We start from the raw sequence: 15,530 nt of genomic DNA on the forward strand, positions 1-15,530 counted from the left end.
TTATATCCATTTAAACTTTAAGCCTGAAGGATTGCATATATTATGTCTAGAAACCCTTAAAGATATATATATATATATATATATATATATATATATATATATATATATATATATATATATATATATATATATATATATATATTTGTTATTTCCCTTCTTCAAAGTTTAAACAGAATGCCATCCACTGGAAAGAGTTAAATCAAGAATTTTGTCAAGCCATAACTTGGCGAATATCTTTGTACTCACATGAGTGCCTACTTGTACAAGACTGTAATTTGTGAGTGGTGAGCATCATTTTAAAATAATGTTTAAGAATCATCATCATAATAATTGTAATGCTCTGATTGTTGTAGAAACGTTTGTGAAAAAGTTACATGAAGTATGCAGACAGATAACAAGAGAGATACTTGCAATAGTACAGACAATCTGAAGTGGTTAGAATGATTACAAAAGTAAAATTACAATGAACATGTTTGTCAACATCTGCTGGTAGAAAAGCCCGTGTACATTTCCTATGCTGCCCCTGAACACATCAGAATCCACCCTGATGATGCCCATACCTCCAGTACCACCACAACGTCCGTTTACACCGCCGCCTCCCATTCCTCCCTTAGCCTGCACTTTTTGATAACCTAAAGACGGAGAAGAGAAACATTGCATGTACGGGATCAAACTGAATATGTATATTTCCATAATGTAATTTGTGCAACATGAATCGAATTATTCAAGATATAATCATGTTTGGGTTCAGTCTGTTCATACTATTTAGTATTTATGTACGAAATGAGAACCAACTGCAATTAATCAAAATGGTTCGATGAACGAAGTTAAATTCAAAGAAAGTCAGAACAAATTACAGTAGGGCTCTTTTGAAACCTGGAAAACCAGATTATACTTTTAGTAGTTCGTTATTCACGTTATGTATTTTGACCTTGTCCAGGAAGATATACATATACGGTGTCGAAGACATAACCAGAATTAAAATATATTATATATCAATATATAGGAAACTGTGTGTGTGTGTGTGTGTGTGTGTGTGTGTGTGTGATTTGGATTGTTAACGTAGCTTTAACAATTTTTCAGTCATATCGCTACGATGTCTGCAGTGTGGCAGTTTATAGTGAGGTCTAGCACTGGGGCATCATGCCGCAGGCATGTAGCATGATGTCCCACCAAGACACATTATCCTGACTCCAGGCCGACCAGTCCTAACACTAACCTCTTAATGCTGAGCGCCAAGCGAGGCAGCTGTTAGTACCATTTTTGTAAGTCTTTGGCATGATTCGGCGCGGGATCGAACCCACGACTTCCCGCTTCCGAGGCGGACGCACTAACCACTAGGCCACCGGAGTGGTATGTTAGGAAACTAATTTTTAATTTAGTACAATAAGTTCCTTCCCTAATATCTAACCAATCATAATAACTTAGAACTAATACTACACCGCAAATCCAACCTTTCCGGATAGAACTTTTAGCTACAAAGACCTAATGGTTATCTACCCACATAGGTGGCGGTCGGGCCGAGTGATCTTCCCTTTATATAGGATTAGCAGCAAACATCATGAATCTCTAAGTTACTACTGGATCGTATAAAACGCCCTCTGTATATGTATTACTGCGGGAAGGCTAGGAGAGTGTATGCGTATTATGATGGGATACATATGCGCGAAGAAACATATTATTAGAAAAAAAGTATTTTCTTTAAATACGTTACCCAACAATAATACCGTAGAATAATATATACAAGGTGGAAGTAGTGATACGCCTTTATCCTAGAGATATCATTTCTCGTCCACTAAGATGTGTGAGACAGTTTCTAGGTAACCAGATTGGAGAAGACTCCACCTGTCGTGGAGGCTCTTCGGAAGGGACAATGTTTCCTCCCACAAACCCAGCGGAAGTAATGAAGCCACTCCTTATGACGCTGTCGAACGACCTGGAAAAAGCTACCTTTTGCACCACGGCGACAGGACCCACAAGATCGAGTTGAGCCCATTGACTTGAAAGATCTTTGAGGTAAAACTGGAGTGTGGACTCCAGTCTCCATCTCAAGACACGGACAATATCCGAAGAGTTCCGGTCTAAGCCGATGCTTCTAGCAACTTCACAATGTGAGCCAAACTTCGTAATAATTCATCTGATTTGAATTAATTCTCTATATGTAGAGCGAATAATCCACTTAATCCAGGACGAACGGGTCTGTGCGGTCAGCCCACTGTATATAACAGTCATTTCATGTGGCCGTAGTTCAGCGAAGTCATTCACAACAACTGCACTGAATAACCATTTGTCGTACAAACACCCGGACAAAGATCATGGAAAGTTTCAGCTGCAAAGAGCTCTTTGAGATTACTAACAAGCTAATGTCAATGAACAAATCTACACCACTTCTAACTACTTTTTCTCTTGTCGACCTTCGGGACATGTTTGCAAATTTCTTCCGTGACAAAGTACAAACCATTAGAGATAAGCTTGACACCACAAGTTCAATTGACTCGTCGTCACCATACAGTTGGGATACAGAATTTGAGGTGCAACCATTAGCAGCATTTGAACCTGTCTCTATGGATTTCGTACGTACAATCCAGATGAAGAGTGCACCAAAGTCATGTAAACTTGATCCAATTCCAGCATGACTGTTGCTTGAGTGCTTAGATCCTGTATTTTATTAAGTTATTATTACCTTTCTCTCATCCGGGGAATTCCCATCATTTTTCTAAACTGCCATTGTAAAGCCTGTGCTGAAGAAACCAACACTAGACCATAACGATTTAAAGAACTACCGCCCAGTTTCTAATCTCTCATTCATATAAAAAATCTTAGAAAAGGTTGTTCTATCCCAGCTTGTATCTCATATGAATTCAATCAGTCTTTTTAGCGATGGACAATCTGCATATCGCCCTTGCCACAGTACTGAAACTACTCTTCTAAAAATAGTTAATGACATTCTCTCTTCTTTGGATAGCGGAAAGATTACAGTCTTCACCCTCCTTGATTTATCTGCAGCATTTAACACAACAGACCATGATATATTACTTCACCGTTTCCAGCATGTATTTTGCATTCACGATGCAGCCTTAATGTGGTTCAAGTCCTATATGGTCAACAGGACACAAATTGTGTCTGCATATGGGATACACTCCAGCCCAGTTAATCTATGTTGTGATGTTTTACGGGGTCTCTTCATTATATACGCTCAGCCGCTCTCAAGTATCATAGATGATCATGCAGTGTCTCACCAATTGTACGCTGATGACACCCAAATCTAGCCACCCAACTGAAGTTGATGCTACCATCCAAGGTGTAGAGATGTGCATTTCTGATGTGAAATCATGGATGACATGTAACAAGCTGCAGATGAATGATGATAAAACTGAGGTCATTCTGATCACAGCACAAAGACTTTCTCATTCTCATCCTTTACCTCAGACAATAAATATCAGCAACACCAACATTAAATTCACACAATCAGTACGAAACCTAGGTGTTACTATGGACAGTACTCTCATATTGCACCAACATGCCATGAACATATGCAAGTCTGCATATCTTCAGCTCCATTCGGAAATATCTTTCAGGTGATGCCACTAACACACTTGTGTGTTCATTAGTACTTTCAAGATTGGACTTTTGTAACTCAGTTCTGTCTGATTCGTCTCAATATCTGCTCCAGAAACTTCAAAAAGTTCAAAACACAGCTGCTTGAATCATACTTAGAGTACCACTATCAGAGCACACTTCCCCGCTCCTCTGTACCTTACACTGGCTATCCATTCGATCCAGAAACAAGCAAAAAATTTATTCTCTGTGCTACGTTTCGCTGTTGGACTCTAATCCAACATACCTATCCGACCTCACCCATGTGTACACACCAGCAAGATACTTACGCTCCTCTTCTGACAATCGTATACTAATTTAAAACAATTAATGAGGGTCCGTCGTAGCATAAACGGGTTGACTGGCGAGTATCACGTGATGGCGGTTTGTTCAAAAACAGTGGAGCAAGACAGCTGAGAAAAAGTCTAATTGTTCTCATTTCCAAAACAAGGAGATGAAGAAACACATACGAATTTAACAGCCAGTACATAATGAACAAAATAACGTAGATTAAAACAGGCAACAAGCACAAATATCGTGAAAACAGCACTAAAAAACGGAACAGGTGCTTCAAACCGGTTAAGCGATAGCGGCCATTTTGACAGTAGTAGTTCCCCTAAGGTATTATGATTTGATAAACATATTTAAAGAAGAAATTTAAATATTAAAAAATTTTAATGTCAAGAAGAAAAAATAATCTTCGTTTGTTAATTCAGGATTTAGAATGAAAAATTATAAACAGTTGGGAGTATAACACATAATATAAGAAGAAGTAAATAATCTAAGAAGAAACGAACACGTTTGCTGATAATTTATATGCGAACGTAAGCGAGACGACTCTTGCAAACATACCCACGTTGACAAGTTTTGCAGATATGTAAATGCTTCCACCACTGCCTCCACCACCTGGTCCAGACAAATCCCAGCACCTGTCTGTATTATTTCCAGAACACTGCCCTTGACTTTTTATCGAACATGATTGAGGACAGCCAAGACACCTACATGAATCAACATGGTTAAGACAAATTAAATTATAATTTTGAAATAGCAGAGTATAGGCAAAGTTCAGATTTATAAATATTCGAGAATACTGCAGAATAAAATAATATAACTCATGAAAGTAATGAATTTGCCATATATCTAGATTTTGTAATAATGACTCCCTGTTTTCTGCAGTCCCAAGATACGGCTAGTTGCATTTATCTTGTACTCTTTTGATGCGGTATTATTTGGTGTGAAGTTAAGACTTATTATATAATATCCAATGCCATTTCCAAACAATAACATTGAAAGAACATGCATGATTTTTGACGATTCGCTTATGAAAGCGCTAAACAAGCATTGCCTTCGCAAAGTAATAGTTTCCTTTTATTATTCATACATCTTCCAAAATGAACCATACTCTCTCTCTACCGTGCTAAATAAAACCTCTCTCACCCTGGTCCCGGCAGTTCATCTCCTTGACCATTCTCACCAGCTACTGATATCATTCCTGTGATGACAACAGACTTCGAGGCAACCAATCGTATAGCTCCACCGCCATTGCCTCCTCTTCCTCCTGTATATGGAATGAATAAACTTCCAACAATTGAATGATATCCATTATGTAATACATTGGATTGGGGAGTCACAGGGATTCCAGAAGATGTAACCCGTTTGCTGATTGTATAAAATAAATTTATTTCAATAAAAACTTGTGCGTGTCCGTGAGTTTCTTTTCACTTGATGAGGTTAAAAGTATGCTTTATCTTCAAAACTCTGTACACAGTCAAAATGCAAATGAACGCTTTCCAGAACCTTGCTTGATCATCTACGATTGTATGATTACCACTTTGTTTTAAATTTAAATACGAATCCGTGTTGATTAAATTTTGATTCAATATTTGTAACAAAATACTGCGAACTTTGAATAAATCTTTGGGTAAATCACAGTTGAGCAGATGTTCACACTGAATACGAGCCAGAGAGATATTTTAATGTAGATGTTTTGATTTCGGTGCATACTCTATGTAAAACTTATTCGACCAAATAATTAACGTAAAAGTAAGGTTCGTTTTTGGGAATGTAATAAGACATGCCTAATTTCTATGTGTTACCCCAACCTCCATCCCCACCAAAATATATCGTTATCACAACACAATGTAGATAATTAGTTATTCAATATATCAATACTTACTAAACGAGGAACAATCAGCGTTTAAAAGTCTTGACTAAAATAAAAAGATTTTGAAAAATAATTTTTGGGCAAAGCAGCAACTCTGTGATTGACGGTGCATATTGATGAATTGACAAAGGGCTGTGGGGGAGGCAAATGCAAAACAAAAACACGATTACACTGCACCACATCAGCAGGACAAGCATGGTTCTATATAAACCTATTGGAGTAAATAAACTAACCTATCTTTTTAAAACGTCCACAAATTCCCATTTCCCAAATGACAGGACACTCTCTGGCCACTGCATTTTATCAGATCAAATAATGCAAATATACGGTCACAGAACATCAATCTGGACTAACCTTTTTACAAACCAATAAATTTAGATTATAGATTCAGTAAACTTTCTGCATCCAGTAATCATCCCTTTACGTTAATAATAATAAACTGCAATATATATTTAGTGGAATCAACACAAATTAAGTGTGAACATTGCAAACAATCTCTTCGAAATTTATGCACATGACGTGTCAACAACTCCAAGCGAGCAGATTATATAATAGCACACGTGACTTTCCATTTCAGATCCAGTGTTAAAAAGTATCTCCTTTTGGAAGGATTGTATCTCTTTGAATTATGATTTGTTAAAAATCTACTGCAAAAGGTTACTGGTTATCAGTTGCTCATTACTGAATCAATTTTGGTCTGGAATAATTGAAAGACATTGCATCTGAACAAGTATCAAACGAGTGCCGGATCTTATCTTTTTCTTTCTATTTAGACGCCTTCCACTTAAATGAAAGGTACGTGGTAAATATAATCTCAACTGGGTCATAATTTAATTATAAATCTATGAAACTCGTTGAATACATTGCAAAACTCGATATATTAACTCATTTCATAAATCCAATATTACGTCATTACCAATTTGAGATCCATTATTATTATTATTATTATTAATATTTACCTTTCGGGTTTGAGCTGAGATCCCTTGCATTTCCACCACTTCCGCCGCCAGAACCCATATACAGGATGCTAAGGGTTTGGTCTCCGTAAACCCGTCCCCCGGATCCCGAGCCCGATCTGTCTCCAGAGGTCGTAATTCCCTGAGATCTTAAACATTTCGTAAAACCAAGGTTAAGGTGATAAATTTTGTTATGAATTTTATATATTATGAACAAACTTTTGTTATATGTTATCTTATTTATAGAGAACATATACACAACCGTAAAAGCCTAATTTTTTGCAAAACTATTTCCTGTCATAATCAGGATTTCTTGTCCATATTCACAAGAAACCAAACCCATCCAAATTGTTTCGCCAGTGGTCTTCATGTTCCCAATCGTCTTAACAGGGTTGAGATGCTATATCGACGTAATATTTCTCAGCCATATTGCTATGATGTCTCCACTGTGACATTTCCTAGTGACTTCTAGCTCTGGGCACTATGCCACAGACACACAACATGATGTCCTACCCTGGTACATAAACCTGAGACCAGGCCTACAGGTCCTAACACTAAGATCTTAATACTGAGCGCCTAACGAGGCAGCTCTTAATACATTTTCATGTCTTTGGTATGACTCGGCCGGCGGTTTGAACCTGCGACCTTCCGCATTCCAAGCAGACGCTCTAACAACAAAGGCCACCCAAGCGCTCACACCGCCTGTGAAGTTTATAACAAATGTTGATATTATTTCCGTTATTATCATAGGTATTACTTGTAACAAGCATTCCAAACTAGTTGAGTAAATCTTTTGATAGTGTAAGTAAATCCTATATATTTATCCAAGCACAAGTCTATTTTCTTAGGAATGAATTAGATATATTACGACAGTATTTGTGTATATACATCAATGTGGATAACCTGTTTTCCAGTGTGGAAGACAATTTCAATGTAATTCTTTCCTGTCTCACAAGTAACTTTATCCCGACCTATGTACTAATTTGAACTTCCACTGCGAGCAAAGAGTTCACACCGTAGCAATAAGTGCTCAGACTCAATGATCACTTAACACTATTTCACAACAATCAATACAGCATTAACTGTAAAATATGTATGTACTAAAGCGAGCAGTGACTGAAGTAAAGTATTCCTAAATCAGTCCATTTTTCACTGATTGACCTCGATACATTTATAGTTCCTTTAGAGTCGAAAAGCGATTGTTGCAAATTGTTTGAAAATGCAGGTTCTTATTGGTACTTTTGAAACGTTAAAGTCAGTTCTTGTTCAATGTCGAATCGAGGACTATTTTATAATATTCTTTCTGTTTCTATTAATATTATAGATATACGTGAAGTTTTAGTTTTTCTCTTGTTCACATTTGTTTCATTGTTCATGCTATCTGCATTACGCATATCGAATATTACATTAATATTTGTATAAGAATTTCAACAATGTTTCATCGAATATTACATTGCTATTTCTGTAAGAATTTCAACAACGTTTCATCTAAAACTAAAATGCTTAAACGTCATTGAATGTTAACTCTGGTTAATTCAATGAAAACCAAACTATTTAAGTTCAAGGTAATCAAATCTTCAGTTTTTAATGCGGCCCTCATTTTTTGCTTTGACCTTTGTGAAAAAGAACCTATTATTATGATTCATTATAGCATAGGAAACCTCCACCCTCGAGATGAAAGTGATGGTATGAATCTCGGCAGAGCCTCTTGTCAATGGCAAAAAGCCAAAACTCTAATGGAATTATGGTGATAGATTATGTTGATCATCCCTAGGTGTAACGCTAACAATGATACACACAAATGTACCAAACCCAAACTGAGGAAGAAAATATGAGACGTAAAATTAAACTGAGACCAGAACTTAAACGGAAATTTACGAATATCTTTCGTATCGCCTGCTTCTCAGCAATTACTCGTATTTATTTAGTATTCAGCAAGCAGCAGGAAATAAAATACAGCTGGAAAATATATAATCTTTGAAACTCGCTTTGCTTGATCAGTGGGAATATTAAGATTTTCTTCTCAAACTTTGAGGAATTTATAGTTTATGTTAGAAAAAGAAAGGGCTTCATTGTTTTCAATGTCCAAACTAGCAGCGTTTTATTATAATACCGATTACCTCTACCTCTGATAGATCTATATTGTCATCAGGGTCTTATTCAAGATGATGTTAAATCTGAAACTGTAAAACTTTCATTTATGTGTGTTTGTGTCATATATATATATATATATATATATATATATATATATATATATATATATATATATATATATATATCCTAAGACAACATAAATCGGGTCAGCATGCCCTCATGACTCCCTTTTGTTGTCGAGCAACTTCCCTTCACCGCATTTGCGAAAAAGGGATTAAAACACCGTCCCATGGTTTTGCACAATGATTCCATTATAAATTTATACCGGGTGAATGAAAGGTTAAAGAAGTGAGAATGCGTTTTGAAATAAACCTGAGCCAAAAGTATGAAATGTACTCACCCTAGTGTCCCATATCCCCCTCCCCCGCCTGGTTGTCCAGTCACGTCAACACGGGTCGCACTGCCAATACCTCCTCCCCCTCCTCCCTTGTTTTCAAGATTAGTTGCGATTCCGCCACCTAAAATATTAGAAATTAGCTGTGCCACGAGTGCTAAACTTTGCCAATACAAAAATCCTTATTTAGATATAATAGTAATCAAATATGGAGAGATAAGAAAAGTTGTACACGCAGACTGATTAGTGGAACAGGTCCGTGTATCAACTTTTCATGTGAGGCAAGCATTCTGAGCATTACGAGCAAACAAGTACATTACATTTTAAAAACTAAATCTGTATCCTGTGTATGTGAATGTTATTAACCTAATCCATTGATACACCTATGTATCTCAGTGATTAACCTAATTCATTGATACACCTATGTATTTCAGTGATTAACCTAATCCACTGATACACCTATGTATCTCAGTGATTAACTTAATCCATTGATACACCTATGTACCTCAGTGATTACGCTAATCCATCGACACACCTACGTATCTAAATATTACAGCTAATATAATATTCGAATGAGATTATTTTAATGCATTGATACATATGTCCACAAAAGGTTTATCACAGAAATGAAAACGTGGACCAAAACAGCATTGTCCCCAATACTCAAGGACTTTACTTAAAATGGATTTACTACCTATCCACCTTTCATATATTTTCGGTATATAATTGACATTTTGCTCCAGCTGACATTTAGTCTACAGTGAAAGCTATGTAAGTACCATTGTAAGTTTCTCCCTGGACCCCTGTTGCTCCGGGTCCACCCGGACTTCGTCCACCCCGGTAGCCGGCTCCTACGCCATCAATATAGCCATCTATTTGAATCTCCTAATGTAGATGAAAACCTTTTTTATTCGACATGTATGTATTCAAACTAAAATAGAATCAATAACATCAAAATAATGAGATAGTTTGTATCTGGATAGTCCTTATGTGATTATGCGCTTCTTACATTCTCAAGGCTTACATTAACAACACAATGTAGTTAAAGCATAATAAGTGATTAGAGCAGTTTTGATAGCTACCCATCGTTAATCTCCATTACTTGCCAATTATCTATTGTTTACTGCCTCCACAAGTCGGACATGATTCCTCCCTCGCAATGTAATGCAATGGAAATTGCGCTACACGTGATTTTGCCATCCTGCTAAAGCTAAGGGAGAAAATAAAATTCATAGTTCTGGCATATTTTTGCACCTGTACAAGAGTGCAACCAAGTGTCGTGAGTTTGCATTCAGAGAAAGGTGCACTGAGCAAGGACAGACGAATGAATATAATTTTGGATCTTTTATCATTGTATTCGGTTGAAGATGAAGGACCAGTGTACTGTATGTCCAAAGGTAAACACAATAACCTTTCTTTCGGCAAGCTAAAGATGTTCTGCCAAATACAAACTGGTGAGTGTGTGCTACATTTTGAATGTATTCAGCATTTTCATAAGTTCACTGAAAGTTTCATGATTTATCTTCTGACATTACTTTAACTTTAACCGTCAGATCTGGATGTTGAACGTATGATACAACATTAGATTTGGAAATAACAAATATATGGAACAATGATTTACTCTCAAGGGAGAGATTGGATTATAAAACAGAATCACTATTAGAATCACCATAAAAATGGAATATTATTTTTTAGTAACAAACTCTGCCTGCAGAACGCAATTTAGCTTTAAAATGTTTTCAAGAATTTCATTTACTATGGGTTGGCATTTTCGCATGCTAGTTTGGATAAATTACCTGCGCATATATGGCAACTTTTCCACCACTGCTTCCTGTGTAACGCTGGATTGTAACTGTAACGCCTTTGGGAACATAAAATCTTCTTATCTCACAATGGATACCTAAAAATAAAACAAAGGTAAGATTTAAAATTATAGTATGACTGAAACCGTTTCAATGTATTTTAGGAACACGGGGGACATTCTGCACCAGCCTCTTGCTTCGCTAATCAAATCAAATTTCTTTCTAAAACTTAGATCATTGGCATTCGCTCTAATTTCATAGTTTCCAGAACGTTATTTTCCGTGAATCTAAATACATACATAATATACATTATTCCCCTTAACCGACCCATTGTTAACTCAAAATTTTATGCACAGCTGGAGAAATTTCAATATTGTGAGAACCTGCCTTTGCTAAATAATGCAAAATCTCATTTTGATAAGATATTTATGCTAAATTTAGTCAGTATTTCGTGCATGGTCGCTATTCTGAAACATATATATATATATATATATATATATATATATATATATATATATATATATATACTAGCCTGATATAATCTGTCCATCTCGAAGAATCCAGTCTGCTCCCTCATGAAATATTCCCATACACGCTTGTGGTATGTCTTCCCCAAGTTCCCAATGTCCAACAAGGCCGTTATTTATCGCCTCTTGCTATGATTATAATACTGACATTTACTTAAGAAAATATTATACGTATTGAGAATCTGAATGTCTTGTTAGTTTTCCAAATAAGGATCAAAATGTTTATCTTTATGAAGTTAGTGATATATAAAATTGACATTGTTGCATCTGGCCACAGAACTGTACCCAATTTAATTCTAAAGAATTATCATACATTTTATAATTATGGTATTGAACTAACCCCCTTAACGGGTCTAATAATTGAGAGGTTCTTGTTGGAACAGTTATGCGAATTGATTTGACTCTTTAGAATTATTGGGCCTTTAACTCTAGGATCTGTCACGTAAACTAGTGAATACAAAAAACGCTTAGGGCAATGTGTTTCGTTTGATTTCAGATACAGGAATTTAAGAATCTAGCTTTTTTAATATAAACAAATAATCATAACAATCGTACAAAATTATAAACTGATATGTAAATAAAAAATAGAATATGACCTCATTTTATTACAAAGCTACAATCAAAAAGCAACATTTAGAATTAAAGTTTTGGAAATGTCCTGTAAGAACATTTTCAAATCGAAGAGTCTTTTATAAGCAGCAGTGAAATTTATTGCAAATATAAGGAAACAAGTAAACAGAAAAACTTACAATACTTTCAGACGTTCCCAGCGTATACATACTGATGTTCAAAGATTCGGGATCAAGTGCGTGATTCCAAATCTTAACAGTCTAAAATAAACACAGAAAGCAAATAATTTTCTTAAGTTTACATGTATATATGTATTTACCTGTTACATCCTACAGGTCGTGTATATGTTTAGCTCGTGCCCATTAAATAAAACCATATCATTTCAATCGGATTTTAAGTGCTAGCATATGCATTTACCCAGTATATGTGATAGGTAGTGTATCTCTGTTTAACTCGTGTCAATCAAGAACCCAACTCATTGCTATGGAATGTAAGAGCTGGTATACATGTTGTTAATATATACATTGTGGATATGGTTTGACAGCGACATAGTTTTGAATTTTCTTCTGGAGCTACGTACTTTTTCGAAAGTCACAGTTATATAATGGAGTCGACAAGAATGGAGTTAAATCAAAATTATTTTATAAGAACTTTTGGTTTGCCAATCTTAACGCGAGTCAGCTGTTTCTATCTATTCCAACTGTTCAGTACTTGTCTTTTTGTAATTCGCCTTCATTAATAAGATGTCACACACATTAGTGCCCGGGTGATATTTAAAAGTTAACTATTGGTTAAAACATTTAACTGTATATTCATCTTAAAAATAATACGTAGCTATCAATGAAAAGAAATAGATTGAAATTCATACAAAAAGAAAGCGAAATAAATAATAAGCACCACTTAGCAATAGTGGGTTTTAATAAAAATGTACACTGGTTGAAAATAGCATTACCTTAATGAGACCATTTAGGCTATTTTCTGGACAACAAAATTCTCCTCCAATACGCAAGCCTCTCGTCGTAGGTAAGTGATACCTGTTAACCTAAAATGTCCAAATTGAAATGCAAGTGTTCAAACTGATAAAAAAATAAAAATTAATAAAAAAAATAACTGAAATCGATTTGCGATGAATTCATACCCAAACTAGTTACCGAGCAATTGGAAAATACTTAAAAGAAACTTCACGCCTTTAAGAACACGCGAGGTCGTGGTAGACATTGGCACATTAGGATATCTTCCTCATGTTCTATACAATTTAGTAAACCATTAGCTGGTAGCGTCAATGATAACGTGATAGCAATTATTTGTTTTACTAAATGAATTATAGTTCATCCTTTAATTAATATTTAAATTACATTCATATGAAATAGAAATGGACGACGTAGATTGTAACACATGCTTTATTATTAGTACATATATTCCATGAAACTCTTTGTCCATGAAAGACATAACAATCTAAAATATCAAAACATTTTAATTCGTCATGAAGAAGTGAAGTGTCGTGTCTTAGAAGACTGCTTATTTTGTACTTATCCATACTAATACACAAAGGTTTATTTTGTGACAGTGTGGAAGTGATTTGGATTTTCGATGTAGCTTTAGCAATTGTTCTGTCGTCTCGCTACGATGTCAGCAGTGTGGCAGTTAATGGTTATATTTAACATTGGTGCATCATCCCGCAGTCATGTAGCATCATGTCTCACCCAATCACATTATCCTGACACCGGGCCGATTATTATGTAGATATCCATACTAACTAATGGAAAGATAAAGAAAGACTACTGCACTGGCAACAAAAAATATTCACAATCTATATTCCTTCAGCATTTACACTCAGCCTTTCTTTTCATTTCAATGTTGTGCTGAATTTAATTTCAATAGATACATACTTTTGGTAGAACATACATTTTTCACTTGAAAGTAAAATGAAGGGAAGAATATCCTATTACCATCACCGTGCTCTTCAGTGCGCCATTCATATAAGCCATAGCATGGGTTCCATTGTTGACCAGTGCAACCATATACCACAGTCCCTCCTGCACTGGTGGCATGCTCCCAGTATCGAGATCAACAGTGCATGATGAATTGATCTTCACGTAGCCACGAAAAGAAAATTGCTTTAGGTTGATTCCCCAGTCGTTGCAGTCCGTTACACCACCTATAATAGTCTGAGTAAGGGAAGATTCGAAAATCAACTGCATATTGCAAATGTTGTGTCTAACGCCACAAAGAGCACATGAACTGCACACATAAAATGCCATTAGTGCACAAAGAATAGTCTTTGGACTTCATATTAAATGTATTTAATGCCACAAATCAGGGCGTATGAACTGAACACATACATGTGTTTAAAGCCACAAAACGGGGTGTATGAAATATATACAAAAGGATGAAAGTATATAATGTCTTAAGCAACTAGCATGTGTGTCTACCGACAAGTTGAAAATTCGTAAGTAAGCGATGATCGCATGTATTCATCTTGTGAATGTGTTCTATGATATTTGGTAACTAAGCAAGTCCTCAGATTGAGTTCTTCACTTCCATATCTTCATCTATACGCATATGGCAGGATGAAAATCGGCTGCACCATGCACACTACATATCTGGAACCAGTTCATCAGCCAGGCGTCATCTACCTACCACAAGAAACAGGTGATAGTTTTTTGGTAGACCCTATCTATCCTGGATAGGACGTTTTACTTACCGGTGAAACATAACACAGACTAAACAGCTCATCACCAACGACTAAAGCATACCAACCATACTACGCAGACACAAATATTCCTGCATTGCAATAAAAGCAGAATTACAATACAATTTGCCTAGCAGCTGTGTAAGTATTGTCGTAATTTTATTTATATGTGCGTTCCACTGTCAATGATTTTCATTTTGGCATTTTGTATCATTTGTTTCTTGTCTATTTCATATATACGCCACTTATTTTCGGTTGTATGTGACCTTGATTGAACACATCATTACATTTGTACCTACCCGCCTTTTATTGTCGGACCTGTAAGGTTTGACCCAGACTGCGAGGGTGTATGTAGGTCCAGGACTCCATTGTCCTAGGTCTATATAACTATTCTGCTCTTGAAAATATCCACCACAGGCAAATGGTGGGCCCACCTGAAAACGGTAAAGGAGTGATCTGGCTGCACGTTTCCTCCTTAAATCAACCTTTCATCAAACGAATGGGTTGTATAGTGGATTTCACACACATAACGTAAATTTCGAAGTAAAACTTAAGTTAAGAATAGAGCGATCTGATTGATGGAAACTGAAATCTGCCTAAAACTCAGGTAATCCTATTTCTCAAGTATATTCATCAAACTTCTAAGTGGACATTACAATAATTATATCCACGTGAAATGCATATAAAACTTCTAAAGTGACATTACAATAATTATATCCACGTGGAATGCATAT

General features: G+C 35.9%; 1 protein-coding gene across 1 annotated transcript in view; it reads right to left on the reverse strand.

The window, feature by feature from the left end:
* LOC149791956 (uncharacterized) overlaps nucleotides 1–15,530 on the reverse strand; it is an 81,647-nt gene that overhangs the window by 24,700 nt on the left and 41,417 nt on the right. Inside the window, exons 7-16 of the mRNA XM_089969503.1 lie at nucleotides 15,096–15,230; nucleotides 14,054–14,272; nucleotides 11,540–11,663; nucleotides 11,002–11,105; nucleotides 9,985–10,090; nucleotides 9,212–9,329; nucleotides 6,721–6,866; nucleotides 5,035–5,155; nucleotides 4,450–4,595; nucleotides 463–632 (exon numbers count right to left, since the gene is read on the reverse strand). Of these exons, the coding sequence (XP_089825629.1) occupies nucleotides 463–632; nucleotides 4,450–4,595; nucleotides 5,035–5,155; nucleotides 6,721–6,866; nucleotides 9,212–9,329; nucleotides 9,985–10,090; nucleotides 11,002–11,105; nucleotides 11,540–11,663; nucleotides 14,054–14,272; nucleotides 15,096–15,230 (1,389 nt within the window). The remainder of the gene's footprint in view (nucleotides 1–462; nucleotides 633–4,449; nucleotides 4,596–5,034; nucleotides 5,156–6,720; nucleotides 6,867–9,211; nucleotides 9,330–9,984; nucleotides 10,091–11,001; nucleotides 11,106–11,539; nucleotides 11,664–14,053; nucleotides 14,273–15,095; nucleotides 15,231–15,530) is intronic.

The sequence above is a fragment of the Sinohyriopsis cumingii genome, chromosome 9 (assembly GCF_028554795.1).
Source record: "Sinohyriopsis cumingii isolate HCF-2022 chromosome 9, ASM2855479v2, whole genome shotgun sequence".
Taxonomy (NCBI): Eukaryota; Metazoa; Mollusca; class Bivalvia; order Unionida; family Unionidae; genus Sinohyriopsis; species Sinohyriopsis cumingii.